Raw genomic sequence first — 26,117 nt, 5'->3', positions numbered from 1 at the left:
TTTTTAAATTTTCTTAAATCCATGTTAGCTCTACCTAAAGTAAAACACACACACACACACACACACACACACAACCTGCCATCCCAGGAATTTGGGAAGCTGAGGCAGGAGGATTGTTGCACGCTCAAAGTCAGCCTGTATTATGGCGTGAACTCAAAAATAAACAAATAGGGCTGGAGAGATGGCTCAGAGGTTAAGAGCATTGCCTGCTCTTCCAAAGGTCCTGAGTTCAATTCCCAGCAACCACATGGTGGCTCACAACCATCTGTAATGAGGTCTGGTGCCCTCTTCTGGACTGCAGGCACACACAGACAGAATATTGTATACATAATAAATAAATAAATAAATAAATATTTAAAAAATAAATAAATAAATAAATAAATAAACAAATAAAAGAATCTGTAGGTTGAGACTCAGCGGAGAAAGTCGGGAGTTCAATGGCCTTGTTACAGCGAGGCTATCCAGGGACATCAATCCAGCCCCAAAACGAGAGGAGACCTGCGTGACCACGAACGAGAAGAACTACAACTCCCAGGAGACGTCGCGCGCAGTCTCCGCCCACTTCCGGATCGCAAGCCCCTTGCATTTCAAGTCCCGGGCGGGGTTTGCTCCTTCAACCGAACTCGACGACGAAGGCGGAGGTGTGCAGACCAATGGCAACGCGCGTGAGTACGAATGGCCAATGGGAGCGCGCCGGGCGCCAAGGGCGGGGCCACACGCAGGCCAATGACGCGCGGCGCTGTAGCCATCAGCGTGAGCTTCGCGGCGACTGGAAGTGGCTGTGCGGCCGCGACTGGGAAGTAGGCTGCGGCGGCGGCGGCGGTGGCGGCGGCGGCCGGGACGGCGGAGGACACGGACGATGGTGAGCGCGGCCGTGCGGCCTCCCCTTTCGCCCGGCATGGCGTCGTGGGTCCCTCCACTGTCCTCGAGACCCTTCTCCCGACCCCCTCTTAGTCTCGGTCCCGCCCCTCGCGCTGACCTATGACCTCCGACCCCTCCGCTGGCTGCCCGACGACCCTACCCCGGCTCTTTCTTCTACCCCTGACCCTAGTTAGGCTTCCAGGCTCTGAAAACTCTTTAATTTCCGGGTCGCGACTGTCTCTTGTGTGTATGTGTGTGTGTGTGTGTGTCCGTCCCCCGCCCCGGAAATCGCTTGGGGTGGGGTGGGGTCCCTCGAGACCCCCGCTCCGGACTGTTCCTCGACGAAGCTCCTCGGGTTCCGGGCGTTTGAGGGGCGGGTCTGGGCAGCTCGGCTGCGAGGGGGCTTGTCACCATGTCATGCAGGGCTTTGTCACCAAAGGAAGTGCGACATCGCGCCAGACCCGTTTCCCAGGTCCCCACCCCTCTCTGTCGATCCCACACTTGTTCTTAACGAGGTAACAGCTTTGTCTCCCTGTTTGCAAAATGAGGGTGCCCACCCCTTAGAATGAGGCACCGGTAGGGGCTAGCACAGAGGCCTGCCCATAGATGAGTTGGGGGACGTCCTCCCCTCGCTTCACTCCTATCTTCAAGAGGGGTGATCCCTGTGACCTGATGGGCGCTCCTGACCTCCTCAGGGGTCGTGATCCCCGTGGTTCTTTGGGATGAGGGCTTCTCTCTGACCCAGGGTGAAGCCATACCTCAGATTTGAGCAGAGTCGAGTCCAGATCCTAGCCCACACCCTGAAGAATAGTAATGAGTCATATAGAAGAGGTCCTGGAAGGGGTAAACATGGCTGTGGGGGTCCCCGTTTCACCTCTGCAGCCTTATTCCCTGTGCCAAGACTCTCCCCAGGGCACCCACCTGAGCCTGCCACTTCTCACTCAGGCCTGTCCAGCCTCCTCCCTACCCCTTTCCCACCCCAACCCTTTGGCCATCTTTAATTCACCTAGAATCAGGGGTTTTCAAAGACATCATTTTGTACACTTTGTAGCTTATGTAGCATCCTGGGGCTCCCAGTGGCGAGTCTGCTCCTGGCTTCCATTCAGGGGCAGTGCCCTTTGTGACCTCATCCCCAGCTGCTCAGCAAGCCACACTGCCTTGTTTTCTCTTTCTCTGACTCCCAAGTTCCTGCTGCCCCAGGGCCTTTGCACCAGCTTCGCCTCCACCATAGCACCTGGCCTCCTGGAGCACAGCTTCTGTTGACCCCAAAGGCCCATGAGGGAGCTGGCCCCTTGTCTTGAGGCCTTGTTTGTCAGCTCACTTGAGGAGGCCCGATCTTTTCTTTTTAGAAGTGCAGACAGATACATGTCCCTGCCCTGCCCTGAGGGACCTCTGTTCCCACTTTCTGCCCTGACTGCCTTGACTGCCGCTCTGAACTGTGCTTGGTGGGGGGGGGGGTGCAGCCTGGTGAGGAAGTCACTTTGCTCACAGCAGGCCTGGATTTGGTGTCATTGGGTCCTCTCTGAGTTCTGCCAGGGCCCAGCCCAAGGCCTTAGGGCTCCAGACATGTACTGCAGTATGGTACAGCTCAGGGAAGTGGTTTGAGATAGTGGGAGAGTTGTAGGGCGTGTCCCAGATGGTGGTACACCGTGTTACAGTCAGTGCCGGTGGGAAGAGTCGAGATTGCTTATTTGTTATTTTGAGACTGGGTGTCCCTGTGGAGCTGGAGTGAGATGGCAGCTGTGGGGACATAAGCAGGGCAGGCTCCCTTCTACATGAGTGCCCCAGGGCAGCTCCCTGAACCCGGACTCGTTCTGCCACCAGGCCACACACAGCACCCACGGGGCTGATGGCCCCAGACACCTCAATTCTGCTCTGGAACCCCACCCCACCCTTCAAGTGTGTACTAATGGCCTGGCCAGGACACCCTGCGGGTGGGGGGCACTGGACCACAAGACAGAGAACAGGTACACTGAGGCTGCCTGGCCACATTCCAGGCCAGCAGAGTGGTGGGGGGCGGGGCAGGCACCTCTGCTTCACCATAAGGTCAGCCAGGCGGCCAGACCTGAGCTTTAGCAATGTCCCAGGGAAGCAGTAACATGGGCCCTGTGGTCATCTGTGCCGGGACATCCACAGTGACGTCTTCCAGGGATCACACTACCCCTCCCCAGACCCGAGTGACATTTGGAGAATGAGCGAGCTAGGTGGTCTCAAGGCAGGGCTACCTGCTCAGCAGTCAGCTCCCTTGGTGTGTGTTGTGGGACAGGCTCCCAGGCCAGGCAACCTCTGCCCCACCCCACCCGAGTGCTGGGACAGTGGGCGTGCACCACCGAGCCCATCTTCTGAAATAGTCTTTTGCTTTTTTGGTTTGTTTTTGATTTTTCAAGACAGGGTTTCTCTGCAGAGCCCTGGCTGCCCTGGAACTTGCTATATAGACCAGGCTGGCTTCAAACTTAGAGATCCCTGCCTCTACCTCCCGAGGGCCGAGATTAAAGGCCTGCGCCACCACTACCTGGCTTCATTATTGCCTTGGTTGTTGTTTTGAGAAGGACCCTGCTCCGGCCTCATGGAGTGGAGATGGCAGGCATGCACTACTGCGCCCCAAGGAAGTGCCCCTTTAAACAGCTCCCGTGGAGACGGCTGGGCAGGCCGTGAGTGCGCACATGGTGGCACGTGTTACCCTCCCCACACAGACACACAGAGCACAGTGAATACATGTAGAAGAAGTATTCCATAAGCAGCCAGCCTCGGGTTCCCTCTGGCCTGGTCCCTAGGAGAGCAGTGGAGGACCAGGCGGGTGGCAGCCCAGGTGTGTTCTCAGACGGCATCAGAGGCCTCATACCCACCCCTGTCTCCAGGCAGACTTTCTGAAAGGCTTGCCCGTCTACAACAAGAGCAACTTCAGCAGGTTCCACGCGGACTCCGTGTGCAAGGCCTCGGTGAGTGTGGGGCTGGGAGTGGCATCCCTGTCTTGAGGGCAAGAGTTGCCAGCTAACCCCCCCCTCCCCATTCACAGAACCGCCGTCCCTCAGTCTACCTGCCAACCCGAGAGTACCCATCAGAACAGAGTGAGTACTGCAGCGCTTCGTTCTCCGCAGCAGCCAGGAGGGGCCAGGGTGGCCCAAGCTGGCCTGTCCTCCCTGCAGACCAGGTGGGATGGCCCCTGCCATCTGCGTATCAAGACTGTAAGCTGGGACCGAACTGGGAGATAGAGCCCTGGGCTCCATCGTGAAGTGGGCGAGCTGAGCACACCTACCCCAGCGCTCTGGATGCTGAGACAGGGGAAGCTGAGTTTATTTTTTTATTTTATTTTTTTATTTTTTTTGGTTTTTCGAGACAGGGTTTCTCTATGGTTTTGGAGCCTGTCCTGGAACTAGCTCTTATAGACCAGGCTGGTCTCGAACTCACAGAGATCCGCCTGCCTCTGCCTCCCGAGTGCTGGGATTAAAGGCGTGCGCCACCACCGCCCGGCTGGGAAGCGGAGTTTAAATCTGACTGTAGATCTCTGGAACCCATGTGAAAGCCAGGCGCCTCGACAGGGTCTATAGTTGGAGTCCGCCCCACTGGGCAACCTAGGACCCACCAGCCTGGCACAGAGAACAAGAGAGCCCAGCAAACAAAGGGAAGGTGAGGGCCAGTGCCAAGGTTGATCTCCAGCCGAGGTCAGTGTGCACCCACACGCCTCCACATGCCCACAGAAACCACAAGTCAGAGTCTTTGTGGCTGTGGAAGTGGGGGAAGCAGTGACCATACTGGGCCTGTGGGCAGTGGTGTCCAGGCCATGGTCTCTGTGGCATAGGAGAGCAAGGGCCTAGTGCTTGTCTGTCAATCTAGAGTCTGGAAGCCAGATATGGTTGGCACACACCTCTAATTCAAGCACACGGGAAGCAGAGATGCCAGCCTGGTCTATAGAGCGAGGTCCAGGTCAGAGTTATATAGTAAGGCCCTGTCTTAAAAAAATAAACAATCCAAAAACGTTGATTTCCACAAGATGGCTACCAGGCCTGAGAATCTGATGCAGTCCCTATAATCCATATGGTAGGAGGAGAGAACTGGCTCCCACCATTGTCCTCTGACCAAAACATGCACCCACCCAACACAAGCTAAAAACCATGCAAGGGGCTACACAGACTCTCGGGTTAGCTGTGCTGCAGGGGACTGGAGCCCAGGCCCAGCACCACAGCGCAGCTCACCAGGGGACTCAGAGCCCTCCTGTAGCTTCATTAGACACACAGACACACAGATTTAAAATAATACAAGTAAATCCTTAAAAACAGATCCGTCCAGGAAAGGAGCAAGGCTCATGGGCAGTGCAGTTCCCTGGCATGGGTGAGGCTGTGGATTCGTCCTGAGCACCCAACCTCGCTGTAGCCTGACGTGGGTACTTCCTCTGGTGTTGTCTCAGGAGATGGGAGGGCTCTGCAGCTGGGTGCTGGCCTGAGTTCCAGAACCTTGGCTCCATCCTTGGCACCAAAACCAGGACAAAACCCAAGGGTGTTCCAAAGAGAGCTGCCCAGGGCAGGTCCTAGCCCAGGAGCCTGAGAATGGAGTCCCAGGTGGACCAGGGCAGCAGTGCCTGAGGCTGTGCTCGGCTGTGTTCACAAGGGATGCGGCAATCTTCTCTTACTGCTAAGTTTGCACCCCAGAAAAGTGAGGCCAAGGTGGAGGCCGTAGCACCTCCATCTTTCTCACGCTCTCTCCTTGCTTCTCAGTCATTGTGACAGAGAAGACGAACATCCTCCTGCGCTACCTGCACCAGCAATGGGACAAAAAGGCAAGCTTCTTGGCTGGGGGTGTTTGAGTGGGGCCTTGAGGGCTGAATAGAAGTTCTTCAGAAGACCCGTCCTGGGGAGAAGTGTTCCAGTGGGTGTGTGCTCGTGGGTTCCTAGCACTTGGGAGAGTGGGGATGAACTTGGGGCATTCTTCATTGCACAGCTAGCACCCAGTCGTCAAGCTGAGTCTCTTGTTTCTGACATTTTACTTTAATGGTAAAATGTATTTATGACATGGTACATGCCTGTCACCCCAGCATTCAGGAAGCTGACGGTGTTCGGGACCAGTATGAGTCTAGGGTGGCCTCATACAGTGATCCTCCTGCCTCTGACTCTTCAGCCGTTTAGATAGTATGTAAAAAAGCACACCCATGCCGCCTGCCCGAGTTACCTTGCAGGGTGTCCCCGTGGGCAGGGCATGGTGATGATGCAGGGGCATGAGGATCTCTGTGTTTGTTTGACGCCAACCTGGTCTACATAGTTTCAGAACAGCAACAGCCAGAGCTATGTAGAGACCCTATGGGGTGGGGTGGGGGAGCGAGGGAGAAAGAACCATGCTATTGGTTCTCCCATGCTATCCTCACTGTCCTCACTCCAGCCTCTCCCTCTCCACCCCTCCAGAACGCTGCCAAAAAGAGAGACCAAGAACAGGTGGAGGCGGAGGGCGAGAGCTCAGCACCACCCCGCAAGGTGGCCCGGACCGACAGCCCCGACATGCCCGAGGACACCTAGGCCCCACACAGCGCCCCACGTCTGTCTGCTCTGTCCGTTCCTGCCCGCGTGTGTAAGCGCAGCCTGCCTCCTACCCAGCCCGCGCCCTCCAACCTCATAGGACCCATGTATTTATTTTCCTTGAGTTTTTATTTATGCTGTAACTCGTGTCAAGCATTGGTTAAAGGGACGTCAGGCCCAGCGCCGTGAGGTGTTCATAGATGCTTTTTTTAAAGCACAGTGGTGTCCCCCACCCAGCCACCCGCCAGAGACAACGCCAGGGTCCAAAGTCTGGGGCGGCCTGGTCTCCCAACAAGCGAGCTGCCTTCGCACGCTCCTCCCTGTTCCCACCCACAGGCCTGCTGGGTCTCGGTCCTGGAACCTCCCGGGGCCCTCCCATGCCAGCCCTTACTCTGAGCCCACGCCAGGGCAGGAGAGAGCCGGCCCTTATGGATCTTTCTCTTAAGTCATTTTATCATGGACTAGCCCGTGCTCCTCCTCCATCCCAATAAAAGGATCTTTCCCACTTCACCCAGCGTCTTTGGTCCGCACACCTCGGCTGGAGCCACTGGGACCCGAGTGACTGGCATAGGACTGACTGCCACACCTCCTTGCCCAGGGATCCTTGGGTTCACATTTCCCTGGGGGACAGAGCTGAAAGCCACCCATCATCATGTGGGAGGCCCGCCTGCCAGCACTAGTCTCTGGCCACTGGAGGCCCCTGCACCAGCCAATCTGGGCCCAGTAGCCTTAAGCTGGGGAACACTGTTGGGGGTTGAGGTGGCCCCACTGTCCTGAGGGTAGGGAAGGAAAGTTCCCTGGACTAGAGTGGTTGTGCACCCTCAGCTGGGGCATGGTATACGCCGCAGGTAAGAGGGCTTCTGGGGTCCCTGCTTGTGGGCAAGGCCCAAGGCTTCCATGTTCCCCAGGAGCTATCACCCCACTGTGACCCCAGTAACACCCCAGCCTCACACAGTGACTGGATCCTGGCAGCCCTATTAACCCTTATGCGTCCCAACCCAAGCACCCCGCAACACCCTTCCTGGAACTGCCCTGTCTCAGGTGGCATCAACTCTCATAAACACACTGGGGTTCTGTCTCCCTCTGCCTTTGCTGTGCACAGCTGTGCAGCCTCCGGAGCGCCACTTGAGCTCCCAGGTCTCTGCAGGCTGGCAGGATGACCTCTGGACCAAGTCACAGTGGGCTGTTACCGGTGCGGATCCTCTGTTCTGGGCACCCTCATGAGTGCACCATCCCTAAGTCCCATCTGGCGTAGGGTGCGACATACGTGCATCCGGATCCAGGCCCGAAATCGCCACCCTGATGGGTTCCCTGGGCCCTCTAGAGGCCTCATCCTGGGAGAACCGAGTGCCCAGCCACCGGCTACGGATCCCCCGAGGTCTCTCCACCGCTCTGACCTCGAGCACTGTTGAAATAAACTTTTTATTGCATTTCTGCCGTTTTACAAAAATATGACAAAATAAATTAAAAACAAATAAATAACCGCCCATCCTGTGTACTTTTCTGTTCTGTGGGGTTCCGCTCGTGGCCCCCATCCTGGTCGACGAAACGGCGGGGGCGCGGCGGGGCTAGTGGCGGGCTGCGGGCCAGCAGGCGGGCTGCGCGGGGCGCGCGGGGGCTTCCTCGGGGCCCGGGACGCGGGGCGGGTTGTCGCCGCCGCAGCCCCAGGGCGCGTCCCAGCGCCAGCAGCCGGCGGGCGGCGAGGCGAGCCCTGCGGAGGGAGAGCGCGGTTCGCGGGGCCCCACGGTGCCCACGGCCCTCGCGACGCGCGTCCCGGTTAAGGCCTGTGACCTGCGTCCTCGGGCCGCGACTCAGGCTCTGCGGCCGCGGGCTCGTCCCCGGCGCTCCTGTGCGCGCGCCCGCCGCCCCCGGGAGCCCCGTTGGCCGCGGTCTCGCGCGCCGCGAAGGCGAACAGCTTTCCGGGCCGCGGCGGGGACGGGCCGCGCTCGGGCGCCTTGAGGAAACGCAGGCTGAGGAAAGCGGGCAGGCGCGTATCCGCGGGCGAGCGCGGCGGGGGCGCGCACCCGGCGGGCGCGGGCGGCCGGGCCTGCAGCGGGATTATCTGCTTCAGCCGCAGCACCGGGCCGGGCGGCAGCAGCGCTCCGGGCCGTCGGGGCCGCTCGCCGCCCTTGGCCTTGGCCGCTCCGCGCTCCGCCGCGGGGTCGGGACCCGGGGCCTCCGCGCGCGCCTCCTCGCGGCCGCCCGCATCGCGCTCCCGCCGCGCCTGCTGCTCCGCGTGCCGCTGCCGCTCCTCCTCCTCGCGCCGTCGCCGCTGCTGTTGCTGGAAGCGCTGCTGCGCCTGCCGCTCGTGCCGCTGTGGGGAGACACGGCCTGAGCGCCCCGAACCCCTGACCACCCGGTGCACAGAGAGAAGGGCATGTGGGAAGGCTGTAGACCTCCACCCCGGGCCTTCTCAAAGGAACTGCTTCCTCCCTTTTCCTTTTCTTTGTATGTTTTTGATACAGGGTTTCACTGTGTAGCTGGAATTTAGAGTTCAGAATCTTCCAACCTCAACTTCCCAGGTGTGGGATCACAGGAATGAGCCACCACTCAGGGCCCGTCAATTAAAACTCAGTTTGGAACTGTTGAGGATCAGCAGTACAGCCCCAGCCTAGGATCCCCACAGTGAGGCGGTGGGGGCGTGGCTCGGGTAGAGTGACAGCCTAGGATTCCCCAGTGAGGAGGTGGGGCGTGGCTCGGGTAGAGTGACAGCCTAGGATCCCCCAGTGAGGAGGTGGGGGCGTGGCTGGGGTAGAGTGACAGCCTAGGAGCCCCAGTGAGAAGGTAGAGTGACAGCCTAGAATCCTGGCTCCCGGTTGGAACACTAGGAAAGTCTTCCCGAGAAGGTGCAGCTCCTTGGCCCTTCATGCAGTTTGCAGAGGGATTTGGAAGAGGCAAACGGGCAGTCTGAAGAATGAGCATTCTTGAGAGCTTGGAGCTTATGTCATCAAGAATCTAGACAACACCCGCCGATGTGAGCACCCACGAAGGATTGGCTCCAGGACCCAATGTATGGTACAACGGTCCCTTCTACAGTGGCACCCTGCTTGTTATCTGCTCACCCCTTCCTGTAGACTTGAAATGTCCCTAGATGGGGCTGGAGATACATTTCAGTGGTAAAGAACACAGACTGCTCTTGCAAAGGACCCCAGTTCAGTCCCCAGCACCCTGAATGTAGCTCACAACCATCTGTAACTTCAGTTCTAGGAGGAAGTCTGACGCCCCCTGCTGGTTCCCAAGGGCACTGCATGGGTGCACATACACATGCAGGCAAATCATTCGCAACAGATAAAGTAAAATAAATGTAAAAAAGAAAGTCTCTAGGTGATTCAGTGGGAATGTTGTATGAACATTTGTTTTGAGGGGCACTGTAATCCCAGCTAACTGAGAGGCTGGGATGGAGCCCCAAGCCTGGCCTGCACAACAAGACCAACTAACGGCATGCATAATTTAAAAAAAAAACAAACTAGGTGTGGCGGAACATGTTCTCAGAAGGTTAACACAGGCATTGCAAATTTGAGGCCAGGATGGGCTAAGTCTCAAAACAAGAAGGAAAATGCAGCAGTCTGTGCATTGGTACACATGCAAATCCTGCTGTTTTCTCAGAGAGCACAGCATAGCCCAGCTGGCCTTGAGCGCCCGGCCACGGGCCCACCCCTAGGTGTGGGCCTGACAGCAGTGCACCTCCACACTCTACAAATACTGGGTACTTTCCATCCAAGTTGGTGGAATCTTTGGGTGCAGAACCTGAAATGAGGGGCTGGGATACCCCCTCTGCTGCCTACGGTTTTTTACTAGGGACTCAGCCTAAAATGTATTCCCTCCTGACACCGCATCAGCCAAACCCCAGTCCTGTACCTTGAAGGCTTCTCGTCGCTGGTACTCCAGTTTGGCCATCTCTTCAGCCACCCAGCCAGGGATGTCAGGGATGGTTGCATGGATGAGGTACTTGACCAGCAGAGCCAAGTGCTGTGGGAGACAGACGCGGGGGCTGCGGGCTCAGGGATGCCCGACTCCTCCGCCCCGCTCCCACCCCGGGGACCACCAGCCGCACCTCTAGCACCACCACAGACACGATGGCCGCCTCTGGGCTGAGCCAGGGAAACAGGCGCTGCAGCTGGCCACACTGGCCAATGAGGTAGCAGTTCACCATGATCGCCACCACGCCCATGGCCTCCATGACCTTCTGTAGAGGAGGCAGGAGGTTCAGGGAGAGGTCCCCACAGGGGCTGCCATCCCCTCTGGGCCTCGCCGACTGGCCCACCTGCCATTGGCCAATGCTCTCCACTCGCTGTCCAAATGGCCGCTGTAGGCCGCTGCATAGCTTGAAGGCATCGCTTCGGATCTCAATCAGGTTGTTGACAAGGGCACACAGGGCGGCCAGGGGGAAGGCGGAAGAGAAGAACACTACGTAGCCGAACTGCACAAACATCTCCTGGTAGTCCTGGAATGTATCCTGAGGACAGGAGCTCCCATCAGGCTAGGCACTAGGCCCAGGCTCACTCCCTATTTCCACACTCTGCCTGCACAAGTCCATGGGCCACTAGCGGGCTCTCGCACTTACCACACCAAGAGTCCCATGATCACCCTGACACACCCGCCTGCGAGCCTGCCACCACCTTCACGGGTTTACGATGGGTTACATTTGTTTACGCTGGGGAACACTTGCTAATGATGCACAGATGTGTTTTTCAAGTCAGGATTTCTCTGTGTCACAGCCCTAGCTGTCCTGGAACGAGGTCTTGTAGACCAGGCTGGCCTCAAACTCACAGAGATCCGCCTGCATCTGTCTCCTGAGTGCTGGGATTAAAGGCATGTGCCACCACCATCCAGCTGTGTTGCATTCTTTTATGTTGCATTTGTTTAGCTCTGTGAAGCTGTGAGTCTTTGCCTGTCTAAAACACCTGACTGGTCTAATAAAGAGCTGAACAGCTAATAGAGAGGCAGGAGAAAGATAGGTGGAGCTGGCAGACAGTGAGAATAAATAGAAGCAAAAATCTGGGAGAAGGAAGACCAAGAACAAGAAAAGGAAGGAGAAAAAAAAAAGAAGGGGCAAGTCACACAGCCAGACATGGAATTAAAAGGAAAGAAAATATTAAAATATTTACAGGGATAGAGAAAGATAAAAGTCCAGAAGTAAAAGGTAGGTGGGAAAATTTAAATTAAGAAAAACTGTCTAGAAAGAAGCCAAGCTAAGGCCACACATTTATAAGTAAGAATTAAGTGTCTGTGTGTGACTTATTTGGAAGCTGAGTGGCCGACCCCCAAAGAGTAGAAACAACAATGCTCTCCTGACCACATGCTTTTCCTGTCAGCAGCCCGCGGGCAGGGACAGTGTGCTTCTTTGCATGGTTTCCTCAGGTGCATGTGTGTAGGCAGGGTGTGTGTGAGAGCTTGTGTGAAGGCCAGGGGTTAGCTGCAGATAGCCTTGTCGTTCGGAGTGCAGTTCAGAACACGTGGATATGAGAACACAACTTTGTCAGTGCGTCCTCTCCTTCCCCCACTGGGTCCCATGGGTGGAACTGAGGTCGCCACGACTTCGTGGCAAGTGCCGTTACCATCTTAGTCCTTATTTTCTTTTTATTTATTTAAAATGTATTTTACTTATGCATGTGCGAATTCCTGTGTGTCTGTGTGTGTGCAGGTGTCCAGAGGCTAAAAGCCATGTTGGATCGCTTGGAGCTGGAGCAAGCAGCTTTTCTGAGTGGCTGAGAGAAGCCAAGAACTCCGACAAGCAGCCCTCTTCCCTGCTGAGTCAAGACTCCAGTCCTAGCTCCAGCTGTCCTGCAACTCACCTGCCTCTGCCTCCTAAGTGAAAAGCTTGTGCCAACACTGCCCACCTCCTGTTTATTTTTTTAAGGGAGAGTCTCCTGTAGCCCAGGCTTGCCCAGTACTTAGTCCACATCAGAGAAGGACCTTGACCTTCTCGACCCGCTGCCTTTAACTCCCAGTGCTGGGATGACCAGCATGTGCCACCATGCCCGGTTTATGTGGTGTTGGGGATGGAGCCCAGGGCTTCATGCATGCTAGACAAGCACTCTACCAACTAAACTATCAACACAGCCCTGTTTGCTTCTCTTTCGAGTTTCTTGTTGAGCAGGCTGTCCTCTAACTTCCAGCCTTCATGCCTTCGCCTCCCAGGAGCCAGGGTGGCGGAGGCTCTGCTCTCTCACCTCATACTTCTTCATGCAGCTCTCCAGCTCTGCCTGCGTGAGCTGTGGCGAATGCTCCTCCTCTGGTGGGTCGATCCATGAGGACCTGTTGTTCCTCCTCTGTCTCCCAGCCGTGTCCCTGGAGCTGGTCTCTGGGTCTCCACCTCCATCAGGACCCTGGTCTCGGCCCTCGCCACTTGCGTGACGGAGCAAGATGGTCGGGGGCTCTGGCCCAGGGCTGCCGGGAGGCCCCTCTGGCTCATCGTCTTCCTCGGCCAGAGTAAACACGCCAGGCTCCAGCCCTTTCTCCACCATGGTGGGGCTCCCCTCTTCCAGGAGGCCGTCAGGACCCGGGCCTGGCCTGCGTCGCCCTGCGCCCCTCTCCGCAAAGCTGACCTTCTTAAGGCGCAGCCCGCAGTCCAGGAGGCCGCCTTCCTCGCCCTCGTCCTCGTCCTCCTCATCCTCCTCGTCTTCTTCCTCCTCCTCCTCCTCCTCCTCCTTGCCACCCCGAGGCCCATCTGGGACCTCTCCGCCTTCCCCTGCCAGCCTCCGCTCCACCGCTGTCTCTTCCTCTTCCTCCGGCGCCCCGCAGCCTCCACCCAAACACCTGTGGCTCCCTGATCCTCCCTCATCAGCCTGGGCCTCCAGGTGCCCTCGGGGGTCCGGGCGCAAGGGGTTCAGCAGGCCCAGCAGGGCCCGGGCCAGTTCCCTGATGGCGCACAGACCCAGCTCCCCGCGGCCCAGCCTGCGATACAGGTGCGGCTGCAGCACCTCGCGCACATTCTGCAGCAGCTGCCGAGTGATGAGCAGAGTGGCCAGCATCTGCAGACAGAAAGAGGCCGCGTGGGGCGGGCCGAGCCGGGCACCGTAGGGTCACACCCTCGAAGACGCGTATGCCCTTCCAGGTGGCTCTTGCAGCCCCTGGACAACCCTGGACTTGAGGCCGCAGCTCAGTCCCAGAGACACAGCCAACCAGCGGACTGGCCAGGAATCTCAGCTCTTCTATCTCCACCCTGCCCAGGCATTGCCTTGGGCCCTGGATACCTTGGTGGACCTTCCTCAGCCTACACGGGAGACCCTTTTGCGCATGCACCCTATGCTCGCCGTGCCCCACCCGCAGCACAGCCACGCTGCCCACACCGTGGGAAGGCTCGCCACCTGCCCGTACTTTGGCCCGGGCCACGAGCAGGAAACCCCGGAGGGACAGGAGGAGCAGGCGGAACCGCAGGGCCACGAGCGGGACCAGTGCCGCCCGCAGCTGCCGCTCGAGGCTCTGGGTCAGGGACAGGAGTAGCAGGAGCTGTGGAGGGACCAACGGGACAGGTGGACGGACAGATGGGAGAGGGGAACGACGGGCAGAGAGAGGACGCACGGACAGACGGACAAAAAGGAGAGAAGGATGGAGGAGGGGAGGGAGGGGCTGGAGAGCCCTGGACCCCTTACATGGGTCCGTCCCCAGGGGGTCAGAGTGCTGCGTCTGGGGTGCTGGGCAGGTCCTCACCTCTTTCAGGCGGTCCATGTCTTTGAGGTAGAAGCCGATGTAGAACAGACTCAAGTACGAGTTGACAAACTGGAACTGGGAGGCAGGCGGCCTGGGTCATCCTGCAGCCCCGCCTTGCGGGTTCTCCAAACCCCTCTCCCATCCTCCTAGCCTCTTTGGTCATGCGTGTTTACTCACCAAGACGACTTTGATGATAAGGTGCCTCTCGTAGGCGCTCTCTAGCCGGTAGTTCTCTAGGGGCCGAGGAGGTGAATGAGGGGACACTCTGCCCCCCCCCCGAGAGCTATGGGGATCCCCAGGACGGTGGGGACTTCCCCTGCCTGCACATACCCATGTCATTGAGCCACACAGCCAACTTCTTGTAGCCCTCAGCACTCACACTGACCAGCAGGGCCAGCATGACCTTGGGCAGGAAGCGAACCAGGCGGGGTAGACCCTTCACGCTCAGGACCAGCTCCTAAAAGGGGCAGGACAAGGCAGGGGGCTCAGGCGAGTGAAGCTGGGCCCGGAGCTCAGTGGGCAGAGGGTAGGGCAAGGGTGGGGGCTGTGGGCTTACCTGCAACTGGAAGCAGCCAAGCATCAGCACAAAGACACAGACAAGGCAGGCCAGGCACAGAGGCAGGCTGACGAGCAGCTGGAAGAGCAGTCGCTTCCAGGGCGGGTAGTAGAACTCCTCAGCCCGAGTGATGGGGCTGATGCGTCGGACACCCTGACAACCAGCAGAAGGGGCAGTGTGTGAGACCAGGGGCCACACCCACCTCCTGATCCTAGGAGCCCCGTTTCCCTTGGCCAAGCCACTTCTCTCACAAGAGACAAGTCTTCTCTGCAGCCTTCTAAAAGCTCAAATCCAACCCCTTCAGGCGCACACTCTACTCTGATGGCGCCCATCACACACACCAGTGCCCTTCTTCTGTGCAACATTTCTCGCCTTTCCAGCCTTGTCTGAATGTTGAGCCTCAGCCCCAGACTGACCCTGAACTGGGGTCGTGGCTCCTCCACAGCTTCCCCGGGTGAATCTAATGTCCCCCACTTGTAGGCTAACTCTGCACCCCTCCGTTTCCACTCCTCCAAGAACAGTGTCGACCAGATCACGTTGAAGAGAGCAAAGACAACACAGGAAACATCCCGGCTTGTCTGCAGGTGACAGAGGAAAGTCAAGTCAATGACACAGCCAGCCTATGGAGGAAGGCCACCCCCAGTCCTGCCCAGTACCTGATCGGCTTCAGTAAATGTATACAAAACAGAACCAAAGACAGCAGGGTAAACCATTGCCGACGTGTAGAAGCCCAGCCAGGCAAAATACATGGCGATCTTCACCCCAAAATAGTCACAAATGTCATCTGCCAGGGGACAAGAGAGGCTGGGTCACCTCCAGGAGTCTCCTGGGACCCTAGCCCACTCCTCAGCCATGAATCCACACCTAAAGGCTGGTTTTCACACACGGCCTGCACCCAGGACTTCATGAGACGATTCAGAATGCGCTGCTCGTGGACCGGAAACACCTGCTGTATGATGCCTCGGGCAGCCAGCTCCGGGACTGCAGGAGGAAGAGAGAGAATGATCCCTGCCTCTGCACCATATGGACAGCCCGGGCAGCCCACCTTGTTCTGGAGCCTATAGAAGGCTGGGAATGTGGCTTGGTTGGTAGAGTGCTTGCTTAGCATACTCAAAGGCCTGGGTTCCATCCCCAGCACGGCATAAGCTGGGTAAGTGGGGTTGGGAGAGGCCGGGATGACCGGGAACCAGGAGGGTTTCAAGTCCCACTACAAAGTCCAGGTTGATCTTAAACTAACAAGCTCTCTGCCTCAGCCTCCCAGGGCCTGGGAGAACACAGGCATGTATGTCCTCACCGCGCCCGTCAAGTGTATTTTAGGATTTAACCCCCATTTCTGGCCCTGAATGTCTAAGAAATGACAGGCTGGTATAGAAGCGTGAACCTCTGAGAACTGGTTTCCCAGTAGGCCTCACCACCTAGCATATGGGTGCTGTCCGTGGTCCTGCTCGCACCTTCTCTCACCTGGACCGCCTCTCCCATTCTTGCACCAGGTGCCCGGCAGAGGTCAAGCCCATTGGATTCTTTGGATGCCCAACTTCTTCCTACCCTCTTCCTAGCCCGTAAGCTCCACCCTCCTACACCTATCTTCTAACAGACACGCCCACCTCTCCGTAGGTAATTGGAAGGCCGGCTCGCCCTGCTCACTGATTGGCTGGTCCTCCAAGAAGCGCACGTTGTGCAGCGCCTCCCCCTGCTTGGCCCGTAGGTTCTGCAACCAGAAGCGGATGATGCTCTGTCGCTCCTGTGGGGAGACGGGTGTGAGCTCGGCACGGAGGGCCGTGGGTGCAGAGACGCGGGCACAGGGCGGTCACCTGCGATGTAAAAAAGCGCAGCTCGCTCTCCACATTCTCGTAGATGAAGTCCTCTTCGCAGGAGAAGCTGCGGGTGCCCCCGCCAAACTCGGCCTTCACTGCCTTTCGCAGACCCAGCTCATCGGCCCCCCGGAGCAAGCTGTGAGCAGGACAGGGCATAGAAGGTTCGCATCACCAAGCTAAGGACGATTCGCGAGCCATATCTTAGGACAAACGAACAGTGGGCACAGTTGGCCCTCAGAAAGGTGACAAGGCCAGAGGGAGGTGGAGGCAGGGCACTCGCCTCTCATATGTGGCTGTGACAAAGAAGGCATAGGCACGCGTGTGGCGGTGGTGGCGAACTTGCACGATCAGCTCGGGGATGCCCACTCGGATGTGATTCAGCAGCCATAGCAGCGTGTGGTCATCGGTGGTGTCTGCCAAGGAGCACAGGGACCCACAAGTGCTCACTTTACATTTCGGCCAAAGTGGCAGACGCTGCATCAGGGCCCAGGACAGGCAGGTGTGCATACCTGGGAAAGTCATGAGCACGTCACAGTCCTCGGTGGGTACCGTCTTCATCCATGCCTTGTGGGATACCAGGTAGCGGCCAGCCTGCAGGAGCCTCTTCCCAAATAGTTTATCTAGGGGCAGCGTGGCAGGTCCGGCTGAGATCAGGCCTCTCCGTGGCCTGACCGGCCCTCATCAGAGCTCTCGAGGGCAGAGCATCCTCAGCCTGGGCTTCTCTCCTCTCTCCACATCCCCTGCACCAGCCAGGCCCTTCCCCCTAGGTCCTGCCTTAAAAATCTTACTCATGGTTGAGGCCCAGCTCCGCCTCCCAAACCGCAATCAAGCACAAGCCTTGTGCGCTTCTTGGTAAGACAGAGCGGTCCTTAAAACAGCTGCTCGAACAGAGTGAAGTCCTTACCCCCATTTCACAGGTCACCAAACTGAGGCCCAGAGTGTACCCAGATGCTCAAGGTCACTTAATCCAGGTGGGATTCGAACCCAGAACTGTCCATATTACCCTGTTTCCCTGTGCTGGGAGTCTCCAGATGGCAGGGCTCACACCAGTCAGGCTGGGGCTGTCAGAGGGGAGTGTCCACGTCCCCGCAACGGGGACCCCTCAATACAAACGCTCTGCCCCAACCCCGCGCGCTGTGCCGCAGCCGCAGCCCCACGAGGAGCGGCCCCTGGGCCACACTCCAGGCTCGGGATGTGTGACCCCTATCGGCGTCCCCTGCAGCCCCAGGGCTCACCCGTGCACCTGTCCCGGTGCCACCCGCAGCTCACGTACCCAGGACTCCAGACGCAGGCGCTGCAGGCTCGCCCTCCGGCGGGGGCCTCTTCCCTCGCTCCCCCTCCAGGGTCGCGCCCCCGGCGCCCGAGGCTGCCTCGGCCATGGCGAGGACAGGGCAGGTCAGGGGCTTCAGGACGCCCGGGCGCCGGGGGGCCGCGGGCTCATGGGGACCGGAGTGGCACCACCAAGCGCGCGGGAGGAGACAAAGGCCGCTCTCGCCCGCCCGCACCGCCCGCCGTCCCTGTGCTTCACTTGATTGTCGTCCCCGCCCGAGCCAAACCTCGATTCTTCTTCCCTGAGTCCCTCAGTCCCGCCCGCCTGGCCTCTGCTTCCCGTCTCCGCCCGAGTTGTTTTCTGAGCTTCCTTCCCACCCGACCACTTGGATCGCTGGTGCTTATTCCCTCCCGCACTCACCCTCACAGCCTCCGTTTACCCACCCACCCACAGAATTCACGTGGTGTGGAAGCTGAGCTGGCCGTGATTTCCTTACTGCAGGATGTGGGAGCAGGAGGATCTTGTTGAGTGGCATTTCTGAGAACAATAGCTCAACTACCACAACAGAAGTGTCAGTGAGATGGCATGGCAGCCGGTTCAGCCTGCCCCAGGGCCTTTGCAGTAGAGTTCACCTGCCTAAAACGCGCTTGTCACCCTCTGCACCCACGCCAGCCTCCACAAAGGGATCAGGATACAGGGTACGAGTTTACTAAATATGGTCCGGAGCCTGCAGAACGGCTCCCTTCATCAAGGTGCTGAGAACCTGAGTTTGTGTCCGTGATCCCGACTGTGGAGAACCTACGCCTACAAAAGCACCCCCGGCATGGCGCGCACCACCTCACACAGAGATAATGCAATAAATAGTCCGGCCGAGGGCTGAGGTGTCAGAGACTGGCCTAACCTGCACAAAACTTTGCCTTCAGTCTCCAGAGTGGCGGGCAGAGACTGCAGGGTGACGCGGTCGGTATAGCCCTGGTCTGGCTGGCACAGATCTCCCAATCCTACGCGTAGGAAGCAGAAAGATCCGTATTTCAAAGCGATCCTCCGCTACATAGCAAGTCCATGGCCACTGTGGGCTATACTAGACCCTGTGTCCAAAAAGGGTGGACCAAGCTGGAGAGATGGCCGCGCACTTGAGCTCTTCCAGAGGATCACACAGAGTTCGGGTCCCACACCCTGTAACTCCAGTACCAGGAGCTATGACAACCTCTTCCGGCCTCTGAATAAACCTAACACAGAGAGTACACATTCGTAAATAAAAATAAATAGATCTTAAAAAATAACCCTACTGGATGGTGATACACTTTTAATCCCAGCATTCAGAAGGCAGAGGCAGGCAGCTCTCTGAGTTCAAGGCCAGCCTAGTCTACTGAGGGAGTTCCAGGATGTTACACAGAGAAAGAAAGAAAGAAGAAAAGAAAGGAAGGAAGGAAGGAAGGAAAAGAAAGGCTGCTTTTCTGAAACTTGCATGGGGGGGGCTGCTGGGGAGGGGGAAGCCCAACAAAGTCCAGCTTGCTGGGGAAATGCTCGCTCTTGCAGAGGTCAAGCCTCTGGCTTTAGGTGTGCTCCCTTTTTTCTGAGGCCCTGACTTTAAAAAAGAAAAATGTTTGTTTCTGAGGTTCTGACGAGTGTGTGGAGACCAGGGGGACAACTTGAGAACTGATTCCTTCCCTCCACCAAGTGAGTCGGGGGGATTGAACTCATGTCATCAGGTTTAGCAGCAAGCGCCTAACCCACTGAGCTCAGGCTCCAGGCTCCGGCCTCCCAACTTCTCCCAGTCTTGAGTGGTCCACTCTGAAGGACTATGAGCCCAGTTTGCTTCTCGGTGACCAGGATGTAATGGGCATGTGTTGTAAACGTGTTAAGAAGGAACCAAGGGAGATGGACAACGTCACTGTTCCTGTTTCACAGCCTGCAAAGTAGGGCAGTTGAGGACCTGAGGGCTTTGCGACGTTACGCTGCCCGGCAGCGTGTTCTTAAAGAGCGCCCGCCCGCCCGGGTCCAGAACCGGAGAATTAGCCGTGCGAGGGCGCTCCCGAGGCTCCGCCCGCCCGGTGCCAGGAATTCGAGCCTCCGCCTTCACCCCGCAATTCAGCGCTGCCCCAGGTTAATCTGAAGGTAACCCAGGGAGCCTTTCCGGGAGCCACCGGCACACATCGGACCTGCGACCAACCGAGTCCTAGAAGAGAGCGGGGAAGCAAGGGCTGGAGTAGAGCCGCCTGGAGGAGGAACCAGGCCTGGAAATGGCTCCTGGCTAAAATGCTTGCCTAGGATCTGCCGCTGGCAAAGCTTGGGAAGGGGGCAGCGGAGAGATATAAGAAGGGCCAGGAACAAACTTCCCAAAAAGTTTGGACCAGATTTTTTGACTAATCTAGGGCGTGACTTTCCCAGGAACTCATCTCAAGCACTTATTAAGATGCTTTGAGGAGTCTCTCTCTCTCTCTCTCTCTCTCTCTCTCTCTCTCTCTCTCTCTCTCTCTCTCTCTCTCTCTCTCTCTCTCTCTCTCTCGTGTGGAGGTCTAAGAACAACTTGCACAAGTCTGCCATCCTTCACTAAGCGGGGTCCCGGGACTCAAACTCGGGTTCTCAGGCCTTTGCCAGCTGAGCTGCCCTCTTCTAGAAGTGAAACTGCACACGTAGCTTCTTGGCGCCTCTAAAGCTTTGCACACAAGGGAAGAACGAGACGCGAGCCTTCTCCCTGTGACAGCCTGGGATTTCTTCCTCACACTGTCTCGGCTCCCAGCCGGTCTAAGAACCAAAAACTTGGGTCTCATATTTCCGGGGGACACTCTTGCGCTGCGCACACCCCCTTGGTTTCCCTTGTGTGAACCAATAGAAACCACGGTCAATGGTAGTGGAGAGTCGCTGGGCGCACTGCCAGTCACGCCGCGAAGGGGCGGGACTTCCTCCCGGAACTTGAAGCCACGCAGGGACGTCGGGCAGGGAGCTGGCTGGTTGGAAATTCATGTGGCGCGGGCTGAGTGCCCTGGCGACGAGGGCGGCGCGGGCGCCCCGCAGGTGGGTGGGACAGACCCGCTGTCACGGCGGGGGGCGCTGCTCTAGGCCCCGGGGCATCCCCGGGCGGCGTCCTTCACTCCGAGGCTCGGCGTCCGGGGTGCGCTTACTCGTCTACTTCCCGGCCCCCAGGCTGTGCGCATGCCGGAGCAGCGGCGCCGGGTCCTGGACCCCCGAGAGCACCATCTTCGCGCTCAGCTCCGGCCAGGGCCGCTGCGCCATCGCTGTGATCCGCACCAGCGGCCCGGCCAGCGGGATCGCGCTCCGCAGCCTCACGGCGTCCCGGGAGCCACCTCCGGCCCGCAGCGCCCGCCTGCACCTTCTCCGCCACCCGCTCTCCGGGGAGCCGCTGGACCGCGCGCTCGTCCTCTGGTTTCCAGGTGAGGGGCTCGATCCAGGATCCCACAGCGCTAGTAGCCCAGCCTCAGCCCCCTCCGGGAGTCAGCCCGGGCCGTGCCCATCGTCTGACTCTGCTCTTTGCCGTACAAGGTCCCCGGAGTTTCACGGGTGAGGATTGCGTGGAGTTTCACGTGCACGGAGGTCCCGCAGTGGTCAGCGGCGTCCTGCAGGCGTTGGGTGAGGCTCTGTTTTGTGACACTGTTCCCGGAGAGACTGAAAGATCTCTGGTGTCGGCTGCAAGATAGAGAATGTCATTTGTGGGAAGAGGTTTATCATTAACGTGGTCCTTCTAGATTGCTGACTCAGCCAGATAAGGTGATGGTTGCCAAGCCCGAGCTGAGTTCCAATGCCGCAATCTCTGTGGTGAAACTGATTTATGCAAGCTGTCCTCTGACTTCCTGGACGGACAGACACACACACACACGATTAATGCCATAGGCAGACTGCAGTATAGGGAGGCCTGTGAAGACAGCTGACTCGGGAGCAGGGTATATGTTTGGTGGCAGTTGTTCTGAGGAAGGGCTAGATCCTATGCAGGGAGCTGACTGAGTGGCCCACGGTACCAGCTTACAGCCAGCCTGCCTGTGATTGCTGGGTGGTGGAGTCAGGGAGGGTCTTGCCTTTCCAGGAACTGTGTGTCCGACAAACCAGTTTGCCACAGGAGACCTCTAATGGTTTCTAGTCTGTCTGTGTAGGCCTATGTGGAAGGGGCAGCTGCAGGTGACCTGAGCAGCAGCTGGCCTGGGTTCTGACAGACATCTCCTAACTAACCCCCAGGCATGGTACCTGGGTCATACCCATCCGAGTCCAGCTCTGGGAACCAGCCAGCTTCCTGACTGTCCATACAGTGGGGGCGGGGCACCAACCTGGAAACTGTGTGGAACCTGCCATTGGGATCAGGAGCCTGGACCTTGTGATGCTTTCAGGTAGTGTGCCAGGACTGCGACCAGCTGAGGCTGGGGAGTTCACCAGAAGGGCATTCGCCCACGGAAAGCTGAGCCTGACTGAAGTGGAGGGACTGGCCGATCTGATCCACGCAGAAACTGAGGCCCAGCGGCGCCAGGCCCTGAGGCAGCTGGATGGGGAGCTGGGCCAACTGTGCCGAGGCTGGGCCAAGACCCTCACCAAGGCAAGACCTGCTTGCTCACCCGTCCATCCCTTTCTTAGAAAAGCTCTAGACCTGTGAAATGCCAGTCTGGTCACTTAGGTCAAGCTGGAGCTGGGTTTAGAGCGAGGACCATGGGTTCCCAGGAGCACCCATGACGTCTTCGCCTTCCTCCCAGGCTCTGGCCCATGTAGAAGCCTATATTGACTTTGGAGAGGATGGCAGTTTGGAAGAGGATGTGTTGGAGCAGGGTATGTCTGCCTTTGAGAGGGTGGGGCTGGCGTCTCAGCACCCCAGAGATCCTCCTGATCGCCTTTCCTCGGCCTAACTTCTCCCTCTCTCAGTGGACAGAGACGTTCGAACCCTGGAGGGTGCACTGGGTTCCCACCTACGAGATGCCAGGCGTGGTCAGAGGCTCCGCTCGGGGGCGCACGTTGTGGTCACTGGACCCCCCAATGCGGGCAAGAGTAGTCTGGTGAATCTTCTCAGTATGTGGGGTTCTGGCAGACTCCTGGGCAGGGCTGTAGTGGGAAGGTGGGGCCTCTTACCTTCACCCTACTGCCCTTCATCACACCCTGTCTACCTTCAGGCCAGAAACCCGTGTCCATCGTGTCCCCAGAGCCAGGGACCACCCGAGATGTGCTGGAGACGCCTGTGGACCTGGCTGGCTTCCCTGTGCTGCTGAGTGATACTGCTGGGCTGCGGGAAGGCGTGGGCGTGGCTGAGCAGGAGGGCGTGCGAAGGGCTCACCAGCGGTGGGTGCAGGGCTGGGGACAAAGCCACCTGGGGTCTTTTTCTCCCCTCTAGTCTATTTCATTATTCCTGAAACAAAAGATTTTGAGTTCCCCCAAAGCCAGGGGTACGGGGAGCCTCGTAGTTTGACTGAGATGCAAGCTTGGCTGGCTTCCCTTCCGTTCCCCCTCTTTGCCCCACCCTGTCTCCTGCATCATTCAAACCCTTCTCCACCAGAGGCTCTGACCTCCAGTTCCTCTGCTGTGCCCCGCCCATGCTCCCTAACAGACCTGGCCAAGCCCCTGCCTCCACCCTGCAGTGCCTGTCCCTCCCTCAGGTGCACCCCTCCTCTGCTCGTCACCCACAGGGCCATCCTAGGCTTCTGTGACTGTGCCCCACAACGTGGCTTCCTTCCTTCCCAGGTTGGAGCAGGCTGACATTATCCTGGGGGTCCTGGATGCCTCCGACCTGGCCTCCCCCTCCTGCTGCAGCTTCCTGGACACTGTGGTAGCCTCACTGGCAGCGCAGAGACCCAACAGCGGCAGACAGCGCTTCCTGCTGCTGCTCAACAAATCTGACCTGCTTCCCACTAGTCCCCGCGCCAGCGACACTGCCTTATTAGGGATGCCGCACCTGCTGCTGTCCTGCCTCACCGGAGCTGGGCTGGACGGTCTCCTGCAGGCCCTAAAGACCGAGCTGGCTGCCGTGTGAGTCTCCCTTGGCCCCCTTCCACTCTCCAACTCAAGTTCAGGTGCAGGCAGAGCTGCTGGCTTTGGGTTCATGCCTGTCCCTCAGCCTCAGTATCTCTCTCTGTAAAAGGAGTACTTTGGTGGTGGTGGTGGGGGGGGGGGCTGTTCAAAAGGTGGCTGCACAGGCCAAGTGAAATGCCAAGTCTTGTTTCTGGCAGGTGTGGGGACCCATTCACGGGACCACCGCTCCTGACCCGGGCTAGGCACCAGCATCACCTCCAGAGCTGCCTGGATGCCCTGGGCCACTACCAGGCAACCACAGACCTGGCCCTGGCAGCCGAGGCCCTGCGTCGGGCTCGGAGGCACCTGAGCTACCTCACAGGAGGAGGAGGCACTGAAGAGGTCCTGGACCTCATCTTCCGGGACTTCTGTGTGGGCAAGTAAGGGTCAGAGCTGGATGGGACCTAGTGCCTCAGTTCCCACTGATGGCAGCAGAGAGCAGGCGAGCACTTGGGGTCCCTGGCCCTCAAGCCTATTCCCTCCACAGTGAGTAGGAGACAGGCCAGGGATCCCAGGATGGGTACCCCTCGGCTGCTGAGATTAAGGCCTTCTCACCATGCCAAGTGTACATAGTGCTGGAGATGAAATTCTTGCCACGCCCCAGCTCCTCACAGGGGCTCCAACCCTGAACCACGCCCCCAGCCTCTCACTGGGGGACTCTAGACAGGGGCTCCACCCTGAGCCACGCCCCTGGCTTTTTAGTTTTTAAGTACCACAGGAGCATGAAGAGTTTGGGTGGTCCAGAAATGTCAGTTCAAGAGGACCAGTTAGCCTTACCTTCAAGAAGTTTGCCTCTGTGTTCTCTCTATGATGTGTCCTATGTCAATCTCTCATATGTCAAATATATTTATTTATTATCGCCTCTGGTCAATGCAAAAAGCGACTAATTGGAACCCATTGCTGCAGTCAGACCTGGCTCTACTGAGCATTCTGTTTCTTAAAGTTCGTTTATGGGCACAGCACAGACAGGGAGGTCAGAGGGGAGCTTTCAGGACTCCTCTGCAGTGGTGACGTGGATCTCAGGCTTGGCAGCACATTGTTCTGTTTATATACGTGCATATAATTTATTTAGCTTTATTGTCTCTGAAGATATCAGATCCTAGGAAACTGGAGTTAGAGACGGTTGTGAGCTGATATGCTGATGTTGGGAATTAAACCCGAGTCCTGTGGGAGAACAACCCGTGCTTTTTTTTTACTCTAGCCGGACAGGAAAAGAACCAGCATAGGACCAAACTAGACCCTCTGAATGTGGGTGACAGTTGTATGGCCACTGGCAGAGGCACCAGGATTTATCCCTACTGCTTGTACTTGTGAACCCATTCTCTTTGGATGGATACCTAACTCAGCCTAGATATAGTAGGAAGGGCCTTGGACCTTCCCCAAAGCAATGGGCTGATGTGGGAGCCCCTCTGTGTGCTGTGATTACCATTAATGAATAAAGAAATTGCCTCGGCCTGTTGATAGGGCAGAACTTAGGTAGGCGGAGAAAACTAAACTGAATGCTGGGAGAAAGAAGGCAGAGTTGGAGATAGAAGCCATGGAGCCGCTGCTGGAGACAGATGTGCTGAAACATTGCTGGTAGGCCACGACCGTGTGGTGATGCACAGAGTAATAGAAATGGGTTAAACTAATATGTAAGAGTTAGCCAATAAGAAGCTAGAGCTAATGGGCCAAGCAGTGATTTAACTGATATAGTTTCTATGTGATTATTTCGGAGCTAAGATAGCCAATGGCCGGGAAGAACAAGCTGCTTCCTCCTTATTGTTGGGTCCAGGGGGTTTTGCACAAAAATGAGAACACCACCAAGTCTAATAAACCAGAAGCAAACTTTATTCCAGAAACCAGATCCTAGGAAAACCAGAAGCAAACTTAAAAATAAAAAATAAAAAAATAAAAAAACACTGTGGGGCACAGAAGCTTATCAGCTAGCTGAGACCACAGCCAGAGATGGCGTTTCTTAGGCTGTGGCCAAAAGCTAGTTTCTGAACCCACTTTTTATAGTAGGGGCACCAAGCATTAGGTCTGAATGAAGGAGTTTTTACGATCTTTCCCAGGTCAGTCAGCATAGACCCTAAGGAGAGGAATGAGTTCTACCGTCAATGGGTAACTAGGCAACTATCATGAAATATGTTTCAGAGGAGATTACAGTGAAAGTCACTAATTGCAAGAAAACAGGTATCTTTAGCAATTAATTAGAAAAAGGGACTGCTAGCAATATCAGAAGGTTAACAAATTAGAATTAATTGGTTCTTAGGCTGGGAACTTAGAAGATAGCAGAAAGTTCTTCACACTTTCTCAAGGTAAATCTCAGATACAGACTGCCATACTTCTCGACCCCCATTATCAGAGCTCATTAGTCAAACCAGGTGTTTGCACCGTGTCCTCTGTCTCTCCCGGTTCCTCCAGGCAGTGCATACTGGAGCCCCATGCCTCCCTTTTGATGGTGCCAGTTTCCCATA

At 57.4% G+C, this 26,117-nt stretch overlaps 3 protein-coding genes across 5 annotated transcripts; 2 read left to right on the top strand and 1 right to left on the bottom strand.

The window, feature by feature from the left end:
• The first annotated feature begins 727 nt into the window (after nt 1–727).
• On the top strand, nt 728–6,875 carry Dda1 (DET1 and DDB1 associated 1). 2 transcript variants are annotated; one of them, XM_041674408.1, is made up of 5 exons: nt 728–862; nt 3,720–3,800; nt 3,878–3,929; nt 5,574–5,635; nt 6,255–6,875. In XM_041674408.1, the coding sequence occupies exons 1-5, from the start codon at nt 860–862 to the stop codon at nt 6,363–6,365; spliced, it is 309 nt and encodes a 102-aa protein (XP_041530342.1). In that variant the 5' UTR covers nt 728–859; the 3' UTR covers nt 6,366–6,875. The 2 variants fall into 2 exon arrangements, with proteins under 2 accessions (XP_041530342.1, XP_041530343.1); XM_041674409.1 differs by lacking the exon at nt 5,574–5,635.
• Nucleotides 6,876–7,769: 894 nt separating this feature from the next.
• Ano8 (anoctamin 8) lies at nt 7,770–18,001 on the bottom strand. Of its 2 annotated transcripts, XM_041674406.1 has the most exons (19): nt 17,662–18,001; nt 16,898–17,008; nt 16,669–16,801; nt 16,386–16,524; nt 16,219–16,315; nt 15,439–15,555; nt 15,231–15,358; nt 14,991–15,152; nt 14,575–14,727; nt 14,349–14,475; nt 14,196–14,251; nt 14,019–14,093; nt 13,686–13,817; nt 12,539–13,339; nt 10,630–10,821; nt 10,420–10,551; nt 10,224–10,334; nt 8,157–8,679; nt 7,770–8,076 (listed from the first exon to the last, which is right to left on the bottom strand). In XM_041674406.1, the coding sequence occupies exons 1-19, from the start codon at nt 17,765–17,767 to the stop codon at nt 7,934–7,936; spliced, it is 3,438 nt and encodes a 1,145-aa protein (XP_041530340.1). In that variant the 5' UTR covers nt 17,768–18,001; the 3' UTR covers nt 7,770–7,933. The 2 variants fall into 2 exon arrangements, with proteins under 2 accessions (XP_041530340.1, XP_041530341.1); XM_041674407.1 differs by lacking the exon at nt 13,686–13,817 and having other exon boundaries at nt 17,662–17,999.
• Nucleotides 18,002–19,950: 1,949 nt separating this feature from the next.
• On the top strand, nt 19,951–24,992 carry Gtpbp3 (GTP binding protein 3, mitochondrial). Its single transcript, XM_041675182.1, has 9 exons — nt 19,951–20,676; nt 20,806–21,053; nt 21,163–21,249; nt 21,999–22,201; nt 22,356–22,428; nt 22,522–22,665; nt 22,767–22,932; nt 23,332–23,616; nt 23,817–24,992. The coding sequence occupies exons 1-9, from the start codon at nt 20,624–20,626 to the stop codon at nt 24,040–24,042; spliced, it is 1,485 nt and encodes a 494-aa protein (XP_041531116.1). The 5' UTR covers nt 19,951–20,623; the 3' UTR covers nt 24,043–24,992.
• Nucleotides 24,993–26,117: the final 1,125 nt, after the last annotated feature.

This window comes from Microtus oregoni, unplaced genomic scaffold (assembly GCF_018167655.1).
Source record: "Microtus oregoni isolate MIOR12 unplaced genomic scaffold, Mior012 000025F_ref0000491, whole genome shotgun sequence".
In the NCBI taxonomy this organism is placed as follows: domain Eukaryota; kingdom Metazoa; phylum Chordata; class Mammalia; order Rodentia; family Cricetidae; genus Microtus; species Microtus oregoni.
The sequence above is the reverse complement of the archived record's forward strand: the minus strand, read 5'-3'. Positions and strand labels throughout refer to the sequence as shown.

What these genes read in the sequence shown, in the direction of transcription:
- Dda1 (XM_041674408.1), top strand. An exon ending in ACTCCGTGTGCAAGGCCTCG is followed by an intron (nt 3,801 to 3,877) that starts GTGAGTGTGGGG and finishes CCCCATTCACAG; the next exon opens with AACCGCCGTCCCTCAGTCTA. An exon ending in AGAGTACCCATCAGAACAGA is followed by an intron (nt 3,930 to 5,573) that starts GTGAGTACTGCA and finishes CTTGCTTCTCAG; the next exon opens with TCATTGTGACAGAGAAGACG.
- Ano8 (XM_041674406.1), bottom strand. Translation starts at nt 17,767, where the DNA reads ATGGCCGAGGCAGCCTCGGGCGCCGGGGGCGCGACCCTGGAGGGGGAG. An exon ending in GCTGCATGAAGAAGTATGAG is followed by an intron (nt 10,822 to 12,538) that starts GTGAGAGAGCAG and finishes TCCTGTCCTCAG; the next exon opens with GATACATTCCAGGACTACCA. An exon ending in AGAGCATTGGCCAATGGCAG is followed by an intron (nt 10,552 to 10,629) that starts GTGGGCCAGTCG and finishes CCTCCTCTACAG; the next exon opens with AAGGTCATGGAGGCCATGGG.
- Gtpbp3 (XM_041675182.1), top strand. Translation starts at nt 20,624, where the DNA reads ATGTGGCGCGGGCTGAGTGCCCTGGCGACGAGGGCGGCGCGGGCGCCC. An exon ending in CGGCGTCCTGCAGGCGTTGG is followed by an intron (nt 21,250 to 21,998) that starts GTGAGGCTCTGT and finishes TGATGCTTTCAG; the next exon opens with GTAGTGTGCCAGGACTGCGA. An exon ending in AAGACCGAGCTGGCTGCCGT is followed by an intron (nt 23,617 to 23,816) that starts GTGAGTCTCCCT and finishes TGTTTCTGGCAG; the next exon opens with GTGTGGGGACCCATTCACGG.